Consider the following 21,725-nt stretch of genomic DNA (forward strand, 5'->3'; position numbering starts at 1 on the left):
CTGATATGCAAATTGCTGCAGCATGAAATAGAAGGAGAGACGCAACGAGATTAAGCAATGGCGTGATATTAAATCAGCGATAGCTTCCTTTTTGGCGGTGAATAGGTGAGAGGTGGGATTCTTCCAGTCCCTGGTTCAATAATAAACAGAAACACAAAATTCACGCACATACTCAATCGGCGTTATAGCAATATTTTGTACGCTTGATACGGAGGTAGCCCTTTAAGACCATAATTCGCAGCTGTGGATTGTTTCTGGTATTTCCATTGGGCGGCGGTAAATGTATATTTAAGCGAGATCCGCGCTGCCTGCCGGGGCTCATAGACTCGCTGATGATGCAGCTGGTGTCTTTGGAAACAGGCTAATAACTTTTTTTCGTATCCTGGACGCAGTATGCATTTCTTGCGATGTACTTATGCTTTTTTTCTGGGGGAGTAAACGCTTTTACGCTTTAAGGTACATTTTTTTTTTCTCCCCCAGCAAGCATAATGCAGGTTTAACGCGCCGTTGAAAGCCGCTCCATTAACTTCCTGCGGGCTTTAGGACCACGTAGAGAAATTCATAAGGAGCCAGTGTTGTGTGCTTTTCACATAGCGGCACTCTGAAGGAAACCCCCCATCGGACCTGCTATTACAGGATACTCATGAAATGTACAGAGATCTGGCTCCTTCCGCGCTGCAGCCCTGCCTGCGACCGCACATGTGCATGTGGGGATGTTGAGCGGCGACGGCACGTTTGGAGGATCCTTGATCAACAGCTCCTGTCATAGAGGAGGCGGACTTCTTTGATGTTTAATCTCGCCCTTCAGTCTCTCTCTCCGTTTAGTCTTTCTCTCTCATTTTGTATTTTGTCTTTAATAGTTATATTTTTCGCATTTCTGGATCACGTTTATTTGAAGGAAGCTTGGCAGTTTGTCTGGCACCTCACATCGGAGAAAACCTAAACAATTTTTTTGGATTAAACTCACTTTTGGACAACTTGGTTGTTGCTTGAATGGGATACCTGGATGAAATATCATTTACACCCCACATACTTAAATCAGACGGAACCATTCTTTGTGCTGATCCGGCGTTTTGATGACCGTATGTTTTCTTATTGACTGACACCCAATCGGACAGTATAGAAAGCTCATTATAGGTAAGCAGAATCTTTCCATCTTTTGACATGGCTTCCTTCAGCAATCGTTTGTTAAAGTTGCTGTTTTTTTTATAATTTTTTTCCATTATGAGATCGGTGATTGCGGCGACGTAGCGATCCGTTGAATTTGGAAATAATAACCGGTATTAATAAGGTTATAGCAATAAAGAAAACCCTTTTTCTTATTGTGACATTTTATATTTAAAACTTTAGAGTCTGGTTAAATTACAGACCATCGGGCTTGCCTGCAATGGCTTTCAAGTTCACCACTTGGCAGCAATTCAGGTGAGATGGACATAATCCAATCTATCTGTATCTCTATAGCCATCTGCGGTGCCTGCATGATCTCCCACATAGTTGAAACCAGAATTAGCCAGCAGATTTTTTCTTCTATTTCGCGTTATGTGTTGACCAATCTAATAACAAAATTCTGGTGAATTTGAAATGATTTATTATTAGAAATCACCCACTGCGGTTATGTCTGGACGTATATTCTAGCAACCGCGTTGAAGAAACCTACATCCACTTACCTAACTTTTGTTTCTCCCTTGTGTAGCATTTTGTTTAAGTGTTGTTTAAGTCACACAGAAATACTCCATCGTTTTAACATGAAATTCCGTCCCATCCATTTCGTTCAGGCAATTAAAACCAACTTATTAAAGCTGTGTTTTAATGGAAAACTTAGTAGGTGCGATATAGCAGTACAAAAGAAAAAGATGGATTGTACAGGCATACATATTAGCGATGTTATGATGAAGATTGGCTCTTTTTCGTGTATGGTTGCATGCGTGTATCTATACATGTAGTGTTTGCTTGTGTGCATGAAAGGAGCAGTAAAAAAATCAAACGACATTTTCTGGTCTCGGAGGCTGGTTATTTAAACCTTATTCGAATATGGTTGCATGGCTTTAAGTTGGTTTATTTTCGACGCGTTTAATTATGGCACAACATGCGTTATTGTTGGTCTGCCAAGTTCCCGGTGGTGCCCGGAGGATCGGCGCATTTTCCCTGCTTCACGCAACAGTATGAGCGACTGTCTAAAGCCCAGAAATCGGTGCTTGTCAATTGTATCTCAAGCCATGCAGCATCGTCTCGACCGCTTTCCTATGGCTCTAGTCTATTTTGTTACATATATAATGTAGCCTAGCATTTCCCGTTTAATACTGGGAATAAGGTTACAGATAATTACTTATGTAACGTTTTCAAATCCAGTGATCCTCGAAATTACAGGCAATTTAATTGTTGTAAAATGTAGGTTATTACACGGCGTCCGACAAATAATTAGATGGGCTGAGAACAAAAAAGAAAAAAAAAAACTGTACCAATGAACAATTTTAACTGATCACGTCGCAATCAATAATCTTTTGGAAGATTAAGGAATAAACACTGTCGCAACGAAACCTGTGTTTAACACAATTGATTTAATCTGTGATATATTGGAGACACTTTCCATACTTACCTGTAGTTTTCGGAATTATGAGTAGAACTAGTTCAATATAGGCTACTGTAAATTTAATGGATGCCATGGAATTTTAAGAAAAGACAGCGCTGGAAAACTGACACGGAGTTGCCATAGGTCGCTTTATAGTGGCCGCCACAATTTAGGCTCAAGATATAAGAGTATAATAATCTACTTCAGATATTACAAAACACCAAAAAGCTGACAAATCAAATTACATTTAAATGCAGTTGATCGATATAACCGGCACACCGCATGCTTGAAGATGAAATCAATATTTTGCTGTCGACTTACGGAAAGGCTTATTTTGTTGGCATAATGTTTTATAATGGAGACTCGCATTTTCTATCACCGCATTATGCAGTGAAAATACCATCGACTTGTAACGAAGACAGAGCTTCAATACCGGGTTTCTTAACGTTGCTCCCGGGGAACCCAGGGGAATTCTGGATTTTGTTCCAATCAACTTCTTAATTAATTAGGTTTGATTGAGCTGTTTGGAAACGAAGACACGTATGTCACATATAAGGCTAATAGCGACACATCCTTGGGGCGGGGGGGGGGGGGGGGGGCCTAAAAAAAAAATATTTTATGAACTTTATTTGACGCAATTATTACATTCGAATATAACCGTAAAAATAGCTATCAGTCTTTCTTTAACAAATTAATTGACGATTAATTCTTATTATTAGGGGATTCTAAACAGGCAATTAATATAAAATTAGTTCATATTGAGAGATTTAACATAATGTTAAATGTTAATTAATTATTAAAGTGTTGCTGTTGGTATCATAATATTCAGGACTGGCCTTAATTACAATTAAAGTTTGGACTTTACAACTCAAGATTGATCACTTAATAACCAGTAGCTCAGCTGTAATACCAGATAAGTTGAATTCTTGGCGTAAATCAAGATGAAACATAAAACTTGCCCCCGCCCCCCCATGGACCAAAGTAATGTTACTACATTTCTTATTCTTTTGATGTGTTTTTCTCCTATCTATCTATCTATCTATCTATCTATCTATCTATCTATCTATCTATCTATCTATCTATCTAATCTATCTTATCTATCTATCTTTGGTAAGTCTCTCTCTGCAAGCAGGTTGCTATTGTCTGGAATCCTTTTATATATATAACTTGGTCGAAACCGCAATACTACATTCGTTCATGGATGCTTTTGGTTTCTTGCTTTCACAGTATGTTCTGTGTTCACACATACATGTCATTATGCCAAAGATGGGCTGTGTACATTTCACCTTCTGGTTCTGCTACATGAATGGGGATGACATCTCTTCAGTTCTGACTCGATAGAGCCTGCAGTCATTTACATAACTCTCCACCCCCCACCAACCTCTGTTTGCATATTACATTGCATGTTAGGTAAACGCCTAACACTTTATCAAGCATATTACATGCTGATTTACACATCTTTCCCAATGGGTGCATTAACTTTCAATTGTTTAATATTGCTTCTGATGCTGTGTGGATTATGTGCTGTTTAAAAGCCATTATGTGGTCATGATGGAGTAGTTCTTGCGTAAATATCCTGGGAATACTGTGTTGCTCCTATACACGAAGGGTGGAATGCCAACCATTAGTATCTTCACTTAGAGGGATATGGCATTTCGACTTTGCTACTTTATTATCAAGAGTACATCATTACTCCCCCATGGTTATATAAATCACACAAGGACTCTCGTTCCCTGGCTAATACTGGTTCGGGAATTCCGGTTTGAACAAGACGTTTGACAATTAATCATGTAATGTGTTTATACAGGTAATGGCTACACTGAAGTTCACATGGAAAGATCTCCCTCTCCCACCCCAGTACCACAAGGAATATGTTTTAATTAATTAAGTGCAGTTTTGATGATGAATTTAATTGCCTTGATTTTCATTTAGACCACTTAATTCCATTTCTTTGAGACACTATCAAGTGGATGTCTTCTGAGAAAATCAGCAGGAGGAACAAACTGCATAATGTGGAGTTCTAGAAGGAAAAAAACGCAAGTTAGCGATGAGTTTAGAGTGAATTTAAAGCCGTCATACTGCTAAAATCCTTTGGCTTTGTGACTGAAACATGACACCTCTCCACCAGACCTGCCAGTTCCCGTCGCCCCCGTGAGCAAATCCTTTTCCCAGGCTTGACCTGATGCTCACTGTCCCCTCATGGCAGGCTGATATTTATGATTTATGCAGAGTCGTCGTCATGCCTGCGGCTTTGATCGGCAATCAAACTGCACAGTCAATTAAACAGTTTGAAAACGTTTACAGCTGATATGAGAAATAAGATCTGTTGTGACAAATAGGCCGTAACAAAAGGAAATGCAGTGCAGGGTAACTGAAGTAGTTTGACTCTTTTCTGCTGTAAGTCACCCAGAGAAGCTGCTCCCTAGAGTCAAAGTGGGACTTGATAATGATTCTTTTACATAATAATGCATCAGGTCCTGTATTACAGAGAGTGGCTGATCAGGGTGAATGGCCATGAGCCCATCCTCTGCTGGATCTCCGCTGATTTTTCTATTGTGCAGCAAAGTGACTTATTGCTTTAGATTCTACAGAGGATTGATTCTGGTTCACGTTCGTGAGAGTTAAGAAAGGCGACCTGACAGGCAGCCGAATGGATCCTAAATGCTGCCTTATTCTGATTCCCACTCTGTGTTCATTGCAAGTTTGTAGTGCAGGATTTACAATATAGTGAAGACTGCGATTCCTTTCTTCCGGTAGAATGGGTACATATTGTCCCTTGCAGTTCCACTGTTGAGCAAGAGAATCGCAAAAAAGCAGTCAAATGACACTTTCATGCACCGGCCCTTTCGATTTGCGTGGTTGTGTTTTTTCCCCCCAAATCTATGGAGGTTGTTTTGTTGCAGATAAAAGCTGACATGTCATTTAGCCGAACAGCCCTCTGTGTCCAGACTACGCTGAGGCATCGGCTAGAATATCAATGTTACTCTTTAGCAGGGTGACATTATAAGATATAGTGTTCTTAGGGCAGAGTCTCTCTTAATACGAATGTCGTGAGGAGGACAATAGCAATAGATGTTGAAGGGTCTGATGGTGGCTGTGGAAGTGGCAGGCTGTGGAAAAAGTCATGCCATGGTTCTTTAAATGTTATATTTGTTATTTATGTATTTCGTTTTTGAGAACCAGCTCGCCCAACAATGTTCATGGATGCGAAATAGATGTATTGTTAACAAGGTCACAATAATATGCAAAATTGTGATGTAGGGGTTTCAATATTGTTTTTTAGTGTTTTAGTGTTTACATTTTACATACTTAGCAGATGCTTTTGTCTAAAGCTACACACAGGTGAGACAAATATCACACTGCAAACATACTTGCTGTCAAGCAGTCAACTAGGCATAAGTGCAGCCAGGCTGAGCTTAGAATGAATGTCCAGGTACAAGAGTAAGCAGGATTGGAGCAGGAACCACATAACACCTTCTAACAAAGCAAGAACCTAATAAGATTATTCAGTGACAATAAGTGCAGCAGTGTCTATATTTTAAGTATTTCTGTCTTACAATTACAAAGGGGCATCATTTTGTTTCTATTGACCTTAAACGTCAACTGTAAAGATCCATCGCCAAGGAGATAAACATCATGTAGAACTGTAAATGAACATTGCTCAAGAAGAAGGGTCACCAGTCACTGGGGAGATAAGGGTGCTCCCATGCATAAGCCTGTGTGTTAACCCAGAGGAAATGCAGTGAGGGAAATGCAGTGAGCTCTCTGCACCTCCCCCCCCCCCCCCCCCCCCCCATTTTATTTCTGCCTCCACTATTTCTGAAAATGAGGTCGTTGCAAAACAACGACCACTTTATCTCGTGGCTCTCCAATTTTTCTCCTGAGAAATCACACTTGAAAATCTCACAGAGGGGGATCTAAAATATCGATCTGGGCAGGGTCTAGAAGCCACCCTTTATCTCCACTCGAAGCATCAAAGGACATGAAATGAGGTTACGCAAGATCCCAAAGTGCTCCTCCTGACCTCTGCTGATCGGTATCTCAGCATAAAAATCCTGTTATTTCTTATCAGATCCACTGATGTCTATTTTTTTAAAATCTTTTTTTTTTACTCTAGTGAAAAAGTATCAGGATAAATTATTCAGAAAATGGAATTTAGAAAATCAGATGTCCCGTATTTTTCTTGGAACAGTGTTTCCCTTGAGGAATGCTCCTTGTCTGAAACAGAAAGGATCAGGGTAACAAGATTGTCCTTTCTCAAAATGAGTAATATCGACATGTTATATATCTAATGCTTCTATCCTATATTGATCGTGTGAAAATTCTTCCATACATGAGCATGTTTGAGCTGAAGCACTCCTTGTGCTTTGTACTTCATGAGAAGGTTCTAGGTTTCGGCTCACTGCAACACAGGGGTGATTCTAGGATTTGACTCTTAGGGGGGGTTGGTCCCCTTCTGAACATGGAATGTTTGTAAATACTCGCATGGACATATAGAACGCATGGTTAAGCTCAACTAGTTTTTTGTATTACTGTGTAATACTAGAGGTTTACTACAGAAAACAACATGGATTTTTTACATCACTTACAGTGATGTTTTAAATCGCTATTACTTCATCGAATGACACTGTGCCCAGTTGCATCTGAGTGTTTCAGGAAGCTTCAGGATAGAGTCTTTGGTTGAAACCAAGCAATGAAAAACATGGGGGGGGGGGTGGAGCGGAGATCGGAGGAGAGTTTGCTGATTGTTTACTGCTGTGCTGCTGCTTGATATTCAGTCCTCACACAGAAGAGATCACAAAGTCTGAGGGTTTTTGGCGGATTTGGGAAAGAATGACTTAACTTTTTTAGGGCGAGCTAAGACATGAAGGACATGGGGGTGAAGCCAGTGCCACCCATTCTGCAGCCCTGAACCGACCTACGGTCAGAAGGTGGATTGATGAACAATCGTGGTACTTATCCTACTTCCTGATTTATTTATTTTTCGTGTCCTGTTTGATCCACAGAATCCCTAACAAAGAATGAGACATTTTAAGCGTTGCAAAGTTAGCAGCTAGGCAGACCCACTAACCCGAAGGGCACGGGTGATGTTTGGGTGTCAGGCGTCGAGTCTGCCATGGACGAACCATGCTTTATATGGGCTGCGAAGTTGCTCCTGCTGATTGCAGCAGATGTTCTGTGAATTGGGAAAGGTCTATACTAGTATACTCATTGGGAAAGGTCTATACTAGTATTCATGAAAAGGAGACACTAAGTAGTACCTGTGTTGATATGCAGCTGGGGAAACAGGGTTTAGATGTGACACACACAATTAATTCCACATCAGTATACCTGCTAATGTCTGGGGAAACAGGGTTTAGATGTGACACACACAATGAAATATAGCCACATCAGTATACCTGCTAATGTCTGATCTGTTCTGGGAGTAACAAGATGGCTGAAATCCTGATATCAGACTGCAGCTTCTGAATTGTTTTAGAAGTTGAAGTCTTTGGCTTATTTTTATACGCCTTACATAAATTGTTCTTCCATAACCACTTTCCCAATATGATGTCATGGTGAACCCAATCCATAATCGAGGAAGCATAAGGCACAAGGCAGGGGGAATTCCTGCATGGGATGCTGGTGCATTGCAGGACATGCACACTATTGGCTATTTAGATTTACCAGGACAGAAAACAGTATATTGCTGGATTGCGGGAGGAGAGAGGAGTTATGCAGAGGAGAGACGCAGAATAGCAGGTAAACGTGTGAACTCCACCTTACAAACTTGGGAGGTGGGAAGTGAAAGTTATACCAACTGACTCACCACACTGCAAATTGTGGAAATAAAAATAGCAAAAAATGCACAGAGTCGCAACTCTCACTGGCTTCGGTGTAAGGGATCCCAGAGGCAGACAAGGTGCACTACAGTGTCTGACGTGTTACTGTGTGTAGCAACCATGCATGGTTCTGCGTTTACAGTAAGTCAGCTGAATAAAAACACTCCACATCCTCAGACTTTCAGGTGTTAGGTGACAGTGATACTCACCAAGTGACTCTGTCATCCCTCCCTTATTATATATTAGGTAACTTTCCAGCTTACTAGCTAAACTGCAGCTCATACTACAGAAAATACCTGAAGATTAGCTATACCTAGATGCCTGTACATACATTTTAGGTTTAATTTTAGATATTTTTAACTCTAGTTTTAATTTTGGCATATTATCCTCCATGGATTTTCTAGAATCGTTCATTCACAGCAGGATCCCAGGAAGTGTAGGGCGGGTGCCAGGGGATGTCACAGACAGTATGTTACACATCACAGACAGTATGTCACACAGCACAGACAGTATATTGCACATCATGCATAGTTCGTTACACATTACAGCCAGTATGTTACACATCACAGACAGTATGTTGCACGCCACAGACAGTATATTGCACATCACACATAGTACATTACACGTCACGGACAGTATGTTACACATCACATACAGTATGTTACACGTCACAGACAGTACGTTACACATCACAGGCAGTATGTTACACATCACAGGCAGTATGTTACACATTACACATCACACACACACTGTCGGATATTTAGAGATCCACGTACAGAAACTGGGGCACCTGAAGGAAATGTACAGGAACACATAGGGAGCTGTACACATGCAAGCCCTGGAAGTGTGAGTCCCACCCACTGACCCAGAACACCACCTATCAAATATTCACATTTTTAAAATTACTGATAACCTACTGCTTTTTCGAATTGACATTTTTGACATGTGCATGCATGATAAATGAAAGCATAAAATGCAATTAAAGATTTCTGTTTGCAGAATGAAAATTACAGGGCATAGTTCCTGAAACCACCTCTGCATATCCAGACACAGTTACTGATATGAGGCAGGTTTCAACAATTGACTATTTCCTGTTTCTTTCCATTGTTTACTTCCTCAGTATCGTGAGCTGGTGAACCTGCTATGCTGCTTTATCTTAATCAGGATTTACTGTTGTGAGTCTTCTCCTATTTCATGTTCACAGGCATCCCACCATAGGCATATTGATTTCAGGGAGGGACAATTGCTGTCTAGCGGTGCTGGCTAGGCTTGGGTGATATTATGGTAATTACGGTAATAACATATACTGTGGTATATTTGTTCAATGTTTAACCACAAATTTTATTTGGAAATACTGGAATAGTGTTGCTTTTATGATACCATCAGAATACTGTCTGGTTGGTATGATGCAATTAAAAATTAGATGTGGGGGAGGGCTTTGGCATGCTGAGAGTTAAATTATTTGCCAACTGGGGTTAGTGGGTGATGGTAAATTTGCTGGCCAGACATAGAGGGTGGGGGTAAAATTTGCCAATGGGGTGGGGAGGGGTCGTGGGGCCCCCTGAATAGCGGAAAGGACACATTTGTGGGACGTTGCGCATTATTCGTGGATGCCCCCAGGGGGCTGCTGTCAATTTATGGGAGACTCTCTGGAGAGGTGGGATGTGTTCAAAGATGCTGAGACCACAATCCCAGAGCAGTGATGCTCAGGTTCTGAAATATGCTAATCGCCAAGGTGCATCCTACTATTTCTTTAGGCTCAGCTCTATATTAGTTGAGTATGTCACAGTGTTTTTGTCTTTAAACTTTAATATTTTTTTTAGTTGGGTACCCACTTACATACAGATGTTCTGCAAGCCGCACACATAAGGGTGACTTACCGGTGACGCCATGAAAGACACTCACTTAGACTAATATCTCCTAAGACACCTCTTATGAATGATATTGTTTTACTACACTGTTGTGAATTTAATGTTGCAATGATATTTGGTTGTCAGGGGAATCTAGATTATATGGGGATTGTTAAATCTCCTTTTATTGGATGTGTTGGAAAGGGACCCATGGTATTAGCAGAGTCCCATTGTGAATACCAATTAGAGGAGGACAGAGATGGTGCAGGGGTGGATGTGTCAGATAAGAGAAGCAGGCCGTCAGGATCTTCAAGCTGGTGGAGAGGGGGTATCAGAGTGGAATGATCACGGGAGAGACAGACTAATGCAGTTAAGGGACAGGGGGGATTCCTAAGTCTGCCGTGGCATCCCACATCAAACGAAGTGGCAGAGAAGCTAACATGTGGTGGCTGTGGATCCTGTTTTCCCATCTGTGTGCGAGTTTGGGGGGAGCGGGGGATTTTTGCCAATGATGTGGCAACCCCAAATCCCATGTTTGCCTTGAGTTTGACTTTGATGCCTGTGTTGGTGTTGACCCTTTGGGACCACGGCATCATGTAGAACAGTCTCAGTGCACTATTGTTGCAGCTTGGTGTTCTGCAGTGATGTGACAGAAGGTGTATTTCAGTCTCGTGTCTGTAGTAGTAACATGATTTTACATTTTAATACTGGGGGTATGATTTAATGCACACTCATGAAAAGTAGAAGGGCAGAAATGTACTTTTTACCTTAAAAACCTGAATGCTGATGGACTGATGGCTGCGTTGTAATCGTATGATGTTTTACACTCTACAATTGGCCTCTTCGGTTGTGGATTTCTGTACCCTTACAGCCTGTTTTACAGTCGTGCACCAGAAAATGCCCATGCTTTACTCCTCTTATGGATCCATTTTTATGAGCCAATAACATTTTATATGTGGGAAATAGTCTATAGTATTTATTTATTAATTTGTCCATTCATGTTGTCAGGTTTTACTTTTAAAACACGATTTTCAGAATCTCTCTGCCATGATACTTATTAGATTCTTACTTGGCTTTATTTTGTCCCAAGTCTTTGACAGCCTTGTCATAATAAAAACAAGGAAATGTAACTGCGAAAGAGTTCAAGCAGAATAATTTCCCAACTGTCAGTTTATATTGTAGCTCCGAAAACATATGGGAGCCTCCCAGGGGATGCAGGAAGATGAAATGCTGGTCAATTGCTACACACAGGGATGAGGGCTGAAGAGATGAAATCATTTCTTTGCAATCGTTCTCCTTGGTTGCGATTGCATTGTAGGGTGTAATCCATTTTTTGCCATTTGTGGTCAGCGAAAGCAGGCCTGAGTAGGATTATCAGTGAGGTCTTGGATGTGAAGGACCAGGTATTCCATCCAGATTGGCATGTAGTGTCTGTGATTTTGTTTTGTAGCTTTCTACAAAACTGAAGATTGGGTGATAAAAGGTGTATATAGGTGTATAGTCAGTCCTATAAGGGGGTGAAGACACTTCCCTCATTGTTGATCCTCTTATGAGTTGAATGTGAAGGACCTCTGGGGACTTTTCACCTTTCTTTGCAAGGTACCAGTATATGGCACATTGCCATTGTGGTAAAGCCATTTCCCTCCTAATCTGCCCATATCAGAAAGGGAATTTCTTTGTTTCCCCGGATACAGTAGGCTTCTAAGGACACGGCATTGCTCTCTTTAACAAGAACAGGACACACTGCGGGGGCAGGTGCACTATCTAGGAGGTGCACCTGTGGTTGCTTCTTTGTCCCAAAGAAACCCTGCTGTTATATCCTAGATTATTATATCAACCTGTTTCTCAAGGTGCTTTACTGAGTGTTTCAACCAAAGCAAACTGCTCTTTTTATCTCTTCATGTGAGGTTCAGTATTTCCTTTTTCTGGAATAATTTGGGTGAAATGTTTCTCCTGGGAGCGCTACAGAAAGAGATGTCCTGGGATTTGAACCAGAAACCTTCAGGTTATAAGTTTTTCCTAATCACCATGGTAACTGTTGCTATCGCTTGGCAGACTCGAGCAGTGTTGCTCTGTTTCTAGCTGCCCGTTGGTCATATTGAGACGAAGACTTTCTGAGGTATCTCTGTTTGCTGTGTTTCCGTATGCGTCTGTGAATTGCTCCTGTGGTGTGTTCGCAGACCGTTAGATGGTCTCTGTAGGCCACATTTTATGAAGTGTTTTCTGCAGTGGGCCGGAGGAACTCTGCTGCTTAAAGATATCAGGAAGCTGCAGGAAGCCATCGTGTAAAATGCCACCTGTGTTGCTCCTAAACGTTTCACATTTCCCCAGATAAGCCCTGTGCTATGTCTCTATCTGCCATACTCGCATTTTTTTTTTTTTTTGTCAGACCTTAAATCTTCTCCCTCCAGAATAGAGTCTTACAGTGTATGATTTTGTAACTCACAAGTCTTCTTTCAAGAAGCTATTTACTGCATGGCCTTGGATGTGTATTAAATATAATCATCAGATGTCACTTAGGGAACCATTGGAGGACTGAGGAATGTCAGTGTGCATTTACCAGAGCGACTGTGGCTTGGGTGGGGGGGTGTTTATTGGTGCTCTTATTTCTTTTTCTTTATCTTGATAAATTCACTTCCTACAGCATGCTGGGCTCAATCAGCGACTGATCAACAGTCCCATTTTTTTTCTCTTCATGTGAAACTTGTGGTTTTTTATTTTTTTTTGACTGTGTGAATGTTTTACTTACTTTTTATTCTAGTAGATTTTGTGGAGGAATTCCACCCCCACTAAGCAGAGTAACGATGCAGGATAGCGTTTTTGGTACGGTGGCTCGGGCGATTAAATGTGAAAGTCGGGACAGCACTTCAATGAGGTGAAGTTAAATTGCAGTCTGGTCACTGAAATGAAAAGTTATTTCAACCAACAGACATTATTCATTCCCAAAATAATAAGAATGGTCTGAACTGTCCACACATCTGTAGTAAAATGTAGATAAGGCAAATGAAGTACAGGGTATGAATTTATTTGATTCGCTGAATTTTTGGTTTCCATACTGCCACTGACAGCCACTTGAACTACTTAACAGCAATGTCTGTGAAATAGGGAATTAGCAGGCTGAGTAACGTTTATATACGTCTTCGCAGACTCCAGATCTGCTCAATATCGACAGTTGATCTCAGAATTTCTGAGCAAATGCTCTTTTGCTTTCATATTTTGACTTAAGCTTATTTATAGTTGAGAAAGCCAGGTTCATTTTTGTTTGAAGAGTGATTTATGAATCCGAATCAGCTTACACTCAGTTTTGTGTTAGCTTATGTTTCAATCAAATTCATTTTCGCTTGCTAATTTTATTAGTTGCTAGCTCTGCAAAGTGCCGCAGGTCATGTTAGGATCGATACATTGCTGAGAAATCAAGTGATTGATGCCCTTAACTGATGTGATTGATGTAGTTTAAAGCTTAGGAAGTGACCACTTGCTGAAGGCTTGCGGAGACTCGGCCTTGTGGTACTGAAATGTCACGCAGTTGTGTCACACAATATGGTGCCTTCTGCTTTTGTGTGGTCATATCTCCATATTAGGCTTGGGTGGTATTACAGCCGGGGGAGCTTTCAAAAGGGGGAAAGTTAGGATGATTCCAAACAGCCTATAAAATATGGAACATAATGGGATTGATCTGGGTTGGAGGCCCAGTTTGATGTGCTTTCATGCAGCCCAAAGTATCTAGCTGCGCCCCAATTACAGCATTACTGTTTACCGTGGGATTTTTGGTATAACGCTATATTTTGAAATTTTGAAATGCTATTTTGAAATCATAAGTGGCTCAGCAAATTTCATTGCGCCCCCCAGCCCCCCTCAGCGGCTCTTGAAAATACCATCAAGATATTATGTATTATATATTAGGTATTCTGCATTATAATGTCTGGACAGTATGGAAGTATGAAAGATTTGATACCAGCCAAACATACTTTATATAACAGAAAACCTCTACATTCATACTGAAACAAAGAATAGCCCAAACAATATTTTTTTTTCATTTTGCTTGTCAGTCACTTTTAACATGCAGCTCTGCCTTGAAGTCAGGGGTGATTATTGGTGGTAGCCTGTAGTGTGTCGTGCCCTGGTCATTGTTAGGGAAGCTGGGGACGTAAGAGTGCAGGATAACCAGGCACTTCGCATGCGCCAGCGCATTTCCCATTTCTGCACCTTTAGGATAAAATCTCTCATATTTGTATCCCATGAATAGCAATGTCGTCCCATTGTTTCACGAACTCACGAAACTGGTCGAAACGTCTTGAGTAAAAGTCGTTTATGCGCTCATTGGTATTCAAGGCTGGAGGTGAAGCAGAAACCAGTAAATAACTTGGGTCCATTAGTGGAGGGCTGCAGACTGAAGATGGGAACTCATTGTTTATATTTACTTTCCACGAAGAGGGTCGAGTGTTTGAGCTGGAGGTGCAGCCCTTACCTGCAATGGCGTGATGTTTAGGAGGCTCCCTGGACAATATAAGTTTTGTTTTCTGATTTGGCCACTTGGGAAAGGGTATTTAAAATGACTTAAAGTGCTGAAAAGTTTGTGACATATATAAGGTAGGAGTCAGTCCAAGTTGGAGATGTTGGCTTGTTTTGTGTTTACTGCATTCAGTCTGTCACCTTATTCACAGTCACCCTAAGCCGGTCCTGGGAAATTCAGGGCATAAAGACAGGTGATCACTTAGAAAGAAAGAGTCGATTTTTGGACACTTTGTGGATACCTACCATCACCTGCAGATTCAGGCCAATTTAGTGTCACAAATCCATCTGAACAGGATGTGGGAGGCAGGAAAACTAGTCATTCTGTGAGAAACTCTGACAGATGGATTTGAGGAAGAGCTCAAAAACCACTGCATTTAAGCTCTGTAGTGACCGCTAAAAATGTTACTTATCTACTGTTTAAGGCAAAAAACAAAAAAAACTAAATAGCGCCGGTAATAAGTGCTTATTTTTAAATGAAATGGAAACCAATGAAGCACTTGTGAAATTGCTTTTTTTTCCCAGTTAACGCCGAAGGAGCCCTGATTTAAATAAGCAGGAAATGCAGTACACCTGGAAAGATATGCGAAATACTTGGACTCAAAGAAGTAACATTTATTGAATTATGGAAGAGTGTCAATGTCTTAGATGCCTCAATGTTAGTTTATCATGCTGGAACATGGTAACTTTGGAGCTGGACAAAAATTGCCCTTCAGTAGACACAACTAATGTGTTCACTGACTTTCAGAGCACAGGTGATAAAAAGCAGAGCCTTAGGCTAAAAGCATTTTACAATAAAAAAAGTTAAATTAACATGCCAGTTTAACAGTTACTCTACTAATATCCATTTTGTCCGTTATAATAACTTATCTTCCATTATCTTTTCATTTCTGCATAGTATTGTATCCAGTGGCCTCAGAATGTAATTCCAGTGACCATCCATTCAGCCACCACAACTAATGATTCAAAATGTTCAAAACTTGTTTGATGATACTGGATGTCTTTTAAATGTGTTCATTTATATGTATAAAAAATGCCTAATTTTTTGTAAAATTAATTGGATCTATCATTTTTCTGAGCCGTTTTATTATATGTCAGGGTTTCACACTGTAAGCTGTGTCATACAGTATGTTACTTTTAGGCAGGCAGAGACTGCGGATAGATCAGGGTTACCTATTGCACAGTGTCGGGATGTTGTGCGATATATACAAAACAGACAATCTGTTAAACCAGCCAGTGATAGATAGTGTGTTCGTGAGATGTATATATAGATATTCTTTTGGGATCTGCTGTGGGTTTTATTTTTGTCCCAATAAAAGAAAAGGATAAGACAACGCTCTTCTTTACATCCAAAGCTATGCTGTTTTGCTAGGATTTTGCTGCAGAAGAAAAATGAATAATCAAGGAATCAAAAGTTTTGGCTGTATTAATTTTCTAAGGAAAATGTATGTATAGCAAATACCTTTTAAATGTTTATGCTGTGCAGAATATTGGGAAGGAGAAAAATGGTAGATTTTTCACATGGCTGCAAATGGAAGTCAGGTTGGCTTAACAAAAGTCTGAAATGCGCCACATTTGCGCCATATAGCATGTTACTAACACTGATTTTAATACTCTGGGTTTTTGCTCCTTTTTCCCTCACATGTCATTTTGAGTGTGATATTTCTACCCACTAAGTTTCATTAGGTTTGTAACTTGGTTAGTAGCATCATTATTCATAGTCTAGTACAAATTAAATTGTAATAATAGCATTTAGAAGCGCTAGAAAATGTTAATGCATTTGTCAGTGTGTGGCTTTAGTGGATTAGGAATCAGTGCCGGTGTCCAAAAGGTCACGGGTTCAAGCAGTAGTGTTATCACCATCGGGCCCTTGTGCTATCACCATCGGGCCCTTGTGTTATCACCATCGGGCCCTTGTGCTATCACCATCGGGCCCTTGTGTTATCACCATCAGGCCCTTGCGTTATCGCCATCGGGCCCTTGTGCTAGGCCTTTCACCTGGACTGATCCAGGGATGCTTAGTGAGCCCAGATTTGCCCATTGGACAAAAGCTTCTGCTAAATAAATATAATGTAAACTGTTAACATATTATGTTTTACCTGCCGGCACACACACACACATACCTGTACACACGCACACACACATGCACGCCCACACACACACGCACGCACACACACACACACATACACACGCACACACACACGCACGCCCACACACACACGCGCACATCTGTACTGCTGTGTCTCTAACGTAAGCCCAGAACTTTGTAACAGAAAGCTGAAAAATGGCAGGACTGTGATTTGTTTAGGGGTGCATGTATGTGGGAGGTCCATTGGTTCTCTCAGGTGTTGTTTTTGCAAACAGAAATCAGAAATAGTGGCACAGGCTGCTCTGTGGGGGGGCAATGGGATTTGGGGTGGGGGGGGGGGGCAGAAGAAGTTCTTTTCCACTACAGGGGGTCCATTGGGTGCACACATCTCTAAATCTACTGAAGAGGACCCCAAAGCAGGCAGTTTCCACAAATGAATTCAGCCATGAACAGGACGGCGTGTGATGTGGGGACGACTCTGCAGCAATAACACACAACAGATGTAGGTACGGTGTCTTCCAGGGAGACAGTACAGGCTTTCAGAGCACAGTCAGAGTTTTAGGATTGATGAAATGATGAAATGATGAACTGTTGTGCTTTATATGCACATGCATACAACCCCCTACAGTATTTGTAGGGGGAAATCATGTAGGAATAAAACTGGGGTTTGTCTCCTAATGGCAGCAATATGACAGATGCTTTGTGCAATAAGACAGGCTGCCTTTACCCTTTTGTCTGGATTCCACGCTTCCATTAAGCATTGAGTGCATCCCGCAATCAACTGGCCAGTGAGCTCAGCAGTTTTATAATTAGCCACATGACCCATGTTTCCCTGGAAACAATGTAACTGAACTTTGTGTGTCGCTATCTGTTTATTACCACGGTAGGAATATGCAAAACTTGCAAAGTGCAAACTATTAACATTGTAATTCTGAGTAATTATTATTTTTTATAGTAATGCTCCACATTCACTGTGAACCTGTATTGCAAAAGTAGTACATAGAATGGATAGATGGATGGATTCTCCGAACTGCTCCTGTTTATTTAAACAGGGCTCCTTCTAGGTTCATTGAAATCAAAAGCAATTTCACAAGTGCTTCATTGTTTGTCCCATTTCATTTAAAAATAAGCACTTATTACTGCTGCTATTTATTTATTTATTGGCTTGACACTAGATGACTACTCATGAATGTCACCTTTTCTGTGCTGCGAAGCTTATTGTGCCTTAACAGAGTGCTCCTTTCAGACCATGTGCAGTATCATTGTCAGACTCAAATGTCAAAGTTCATTCTTTTAGACATAATGGCAAAGCTCTTCACTTAATTAGTCTCAGATATTCTGACTGTATTGACAGTGACTTGTAGATATTAACCATTTTTCACTGAGCATGGTGCCGTCTGTGTTTTATATCTATCCAGGGAGAGTTGGCCTCATCAAACCTCTACTTTCTTGTTCAGTTAATTTGATGGTATTATTAGATTATGAGAATTAAAAACTGCAGAGAATATTAGATTATGGGAGTTATCTGTGCGAGTACCCAACATGGGGCCCGAGGAATATATTCCATAATGTTGTGAGTGTCTGAAGATGTTCCTTAACAAACAAAAGCTGGGTTTATGCAAAAAAGTCCCAAAGGCTTTTTACTGGTGCAGGTGCATGGGAAGAAAAATCTTAGATGGTCAGAAAGTGGGCTTTGTAGTAATCACTTCATGCATGCATACATACATACATACATACAATATGTATACACACACACACACACACATATATATATATATGTGTGTGTGTATGTATATATAATATATTTATATGCTCACACACACACACAATTTATTTAATTGTGCCTGAGCATAGCTAGAAATGTCGGGCCACCTAACAAGATGTCACCTCCCCCCCACCCCCAATTATGGTAATATGTACTGAGGGCCTCTGTGAAGTGCCGGGGCCCTTGAGTCTGCCTGGGTATCCATGCAGTATAAACAGAAAAATAAATTTATAGTGACATCATCGCTAAGGACCTGAGCAGCTGCCCCAGGCCGAGGGGACGCCCACGTAACACCTGGCTGCGGCGGATAGACGGGCATTTCCAGAGGGTGGGACTGGACCGTATGTCGGCCTGAGGGGGAGGGGAGGCACCAACTGGGATCGAGGTGTTTCATCGGTGGGCGTGGCTAAGCACTGGGCCAGTGCATGCTCTCCAACCAGATCTGACCTAATTGACATCCATCCATCCATCAATAATACTTATCTAGTACTCACACACATGCACACAATCACACCCGATGTGCCATTTAGAAAAGTAAGTTAAATATTTTTTTCCTCCATTTCATAAGAATATGATTACATTTTGGAAATTAGACGAACTATCAGCATCTAAGAACACACATGGCTTATGTTACAAATGCATGTACATTGGTCACTTCTTTCTGGTTGATTATATCCAAAAAACTCAATAACCATTTTTTCTGGGGTATTCCTATATTAAAACACAGATTAACCCTATTAAAATTATTCATTTAACTTTGCAGGGAAAAAATTCATTAATAATTACCTGAAAGAGGTTACTGTTAAATTGTGAGGCATACAAAGGGGAGACACAGGGAGATTAATTACAAACTATGTTTTATTATTTTTGACAGAACAATGTTCCTAAATATTTTATGGTTTTACCGTATCAGTTAATTTTATTGTTCTCTTTTAAAACATGAGCCCAGAAACAAATGATTAGTGTGCTAGAACTAATTTTTAAAGCTCTTTGACTTCTTTGCTAAAAAGACAGTGAATGCTGAAACATCTTCTGTTTGCAAATGCACGTTTTTGTGTTGCCATTTTTCCATCCATCTTCCAAATGTTTTTCCAGTTCAGGGTCACAGGAGGGGCCTGGAGTCTGTCCCAGGCAGCACAGGGCACAGGACAGGGGAAGACCCTGGACAGGATGCCAGCCCTTCAGAGGACACACACACACACACATACACACACACACACTGGTTTGTAATTATATCTTTGTGTGGACTCTCCATTCATTTCTATGGGGAAAAATCTAATCCCAACATGATGACCTTAACTCCTACCCAGCCCTAACCTTAATCAACCAAACAAAATATGAGACTTTTGGCATTTTTTCTTTTTTGCTTGCATTCACAGATCTTTGTGGGGACCTGAAAAATGGTCCCCACAATGTAAAAAAAAAAACAAAAAAACAGGAATGGCAGTTAAGTTGCCAGTGTAGCAAACAGCATGCCTTCAGAGTGCACAGAGGAAGCAGAATACCCAGAGGGACATACACAGCAACATAAGAACATGCAAACTCCACAACTAACCCACTTTTCAGGGCTCCCGTCCAGTCCCAGCTCGGATCTGGGATCCAGCCCGGGTCCGCGACAGAGCCAGATACCCTTCCTGTGATGCATGTCCTATTTTCTCTTTGTTGGTACCATTGATAGTTGCTGCCTGTTCACCAACCTATTGCCTGTTCTTCGACTTTAGCATTTGATTTCCAAGTCTGGTATTTTTCTGCCCTGTTATGGTTATTCTGGCTCATTGCCTATTAAGACAATGAGTTTTGGCTGCAGTTTTGGATTTGGTTTCTAAAAAGCCATGGAATGCTCTGCCTCCATCTGACCCATCACACCACTGCACCATCATACAAACCTGCGTTTGAGGCTGCCTTAGGTGTGACACATTTCCATATTTAATGACCATGGGATTTGGTTATATAAGGCAGTTTCATTGTTTTGAAAGGTAACTCAAATTGGCTGGGGTCACATATCCCTAGTCAGCTCTACATTCTGTTCACTATGATCCTTATCACTCCCATTATTATTGAAATTGAATGACAACACAGAAAAGAGATATCAATTACTTTAACATTTATTTGAAACATGAAATCTTGTTATTTTGATAATTTATTGCTATTTTAAATTTGCATAATTATAAAAATATATCCGACACGTATCATTAGCTAATTTCCATCTATTTATTTCTATCATCGTTGATGATTTATAAGGTATATCTAGCTATATATTGATATGTTTTATTTATTATAATATGGATACCTGAATATTTGTTTAGGTCTAAAGATCGCAAGTAATATCTTCATCGCAATACTGAACAATGTTTTCGCGCTTCGCAGATTTTCCTCGTATTGTGCAGACCTACTGCTTGTCAATGACAACATCCTGTTATTGGTCCACATCTTTAGGATTGTCAGTTTGAACACCAGAATCATTAAGCAGTAAATAATAATCAATAATGGTAGACAAGTAATTAATGTTGTTTCAACCCCCCACCAGGACTTTCGGGCAGTTGAAAGATGAAAGTGCCTACCCCATTCCTGATCTTGCTGTCTGCCGTGGTCACCAGGAGCTTGAAGGTGGTCTCCAAACGAGGATCAGGTAGGGTTTTGCTCTCTCTTCTTAATTGTTTTGGTGGCAACCAGTGTTTTGTGCGTTAAACGGTATTTAATGCATTTGAATGATGGCCTACTGACATTCCACACTTGCGTTTTGAGACTGTTCATATTCAGGAGGTTTTCTGATTTTGGACAGTAATAAACAGTTGGTGCTTCACACAAATTGTGTGAGAGAAGTAGTGTTTTTGCAGAGTGTACATTCAGCTGGACACAAAGCAGGCTTTATTTCTCTCTTATCGTCTCCAAACAATAACATTTTTCCCCTGCCCTCTTCATCCCGACACCTCCGGCCTTTTTGTAAGGAAATGGGGTGTATGAACTTCATTGTGCTCATGCGTCGTGTACCGCCTGTGTGTCTATCTGTCATTTAGAGTACAAGGTGGCCTTGGCATTTGTCAAATAAAACATTGTTCACCCTTGACATTGATAGATGTTACCTCTAGTGTGGAAGACAAAGCTTTTTAGATTGAGC

General features: G+C 40.7%; 1 protein-coding gene across 2 annotated transcripts in view; it reads left to right on the top strand.

The window, feature by feature from the left end:
- Nucleotides 1-305: 305 nt before the first annotated feature.
- The window catches only part of LOC111839459 (interleukin-1 receptor accessory protein-like 1), a 260,104-nt gene continuing 238,684 nt past the window's right edge, over nucleotides 306-21,725 (top strand). For both annotated transcript variants that reach the window (XM_072700472.1, XM_072700473.1), the window contains exons 1-2: nucleotides 306-1,137; nucleotides 21,135-21,236. In XM_072700472.1, the coding sequence (XP_072556573.1) occupies nucleotides 21,155-21,236 (82 nt within the window). In that variant the 5' untranslated portion in view covers nucleotides 306-1,137; nucleotides 21,135-21,154. The remainder of the gene's footprint in view (nucleotides 1,138-21,134; nucleotides 21,237-21,725) is intronic.

The sequence above is a fragment of the Paramormyrops kingsleyae genome, chromosome 16, assembly GCF_048594095.1.
Source record: "Paramormyrops kingsleyae isolate MSU_618 chromosome 16, PKINGS_0.4, whole genome shotgun sequence".
Taxonomy (NCBI): domain Eukaryota; kingdom Metazoa; phylum Chordata; class Actinopteri; order Osteoglossiformes; family Mormyridae; genus Paramormyrops; species Paramormyrops kingsleyae.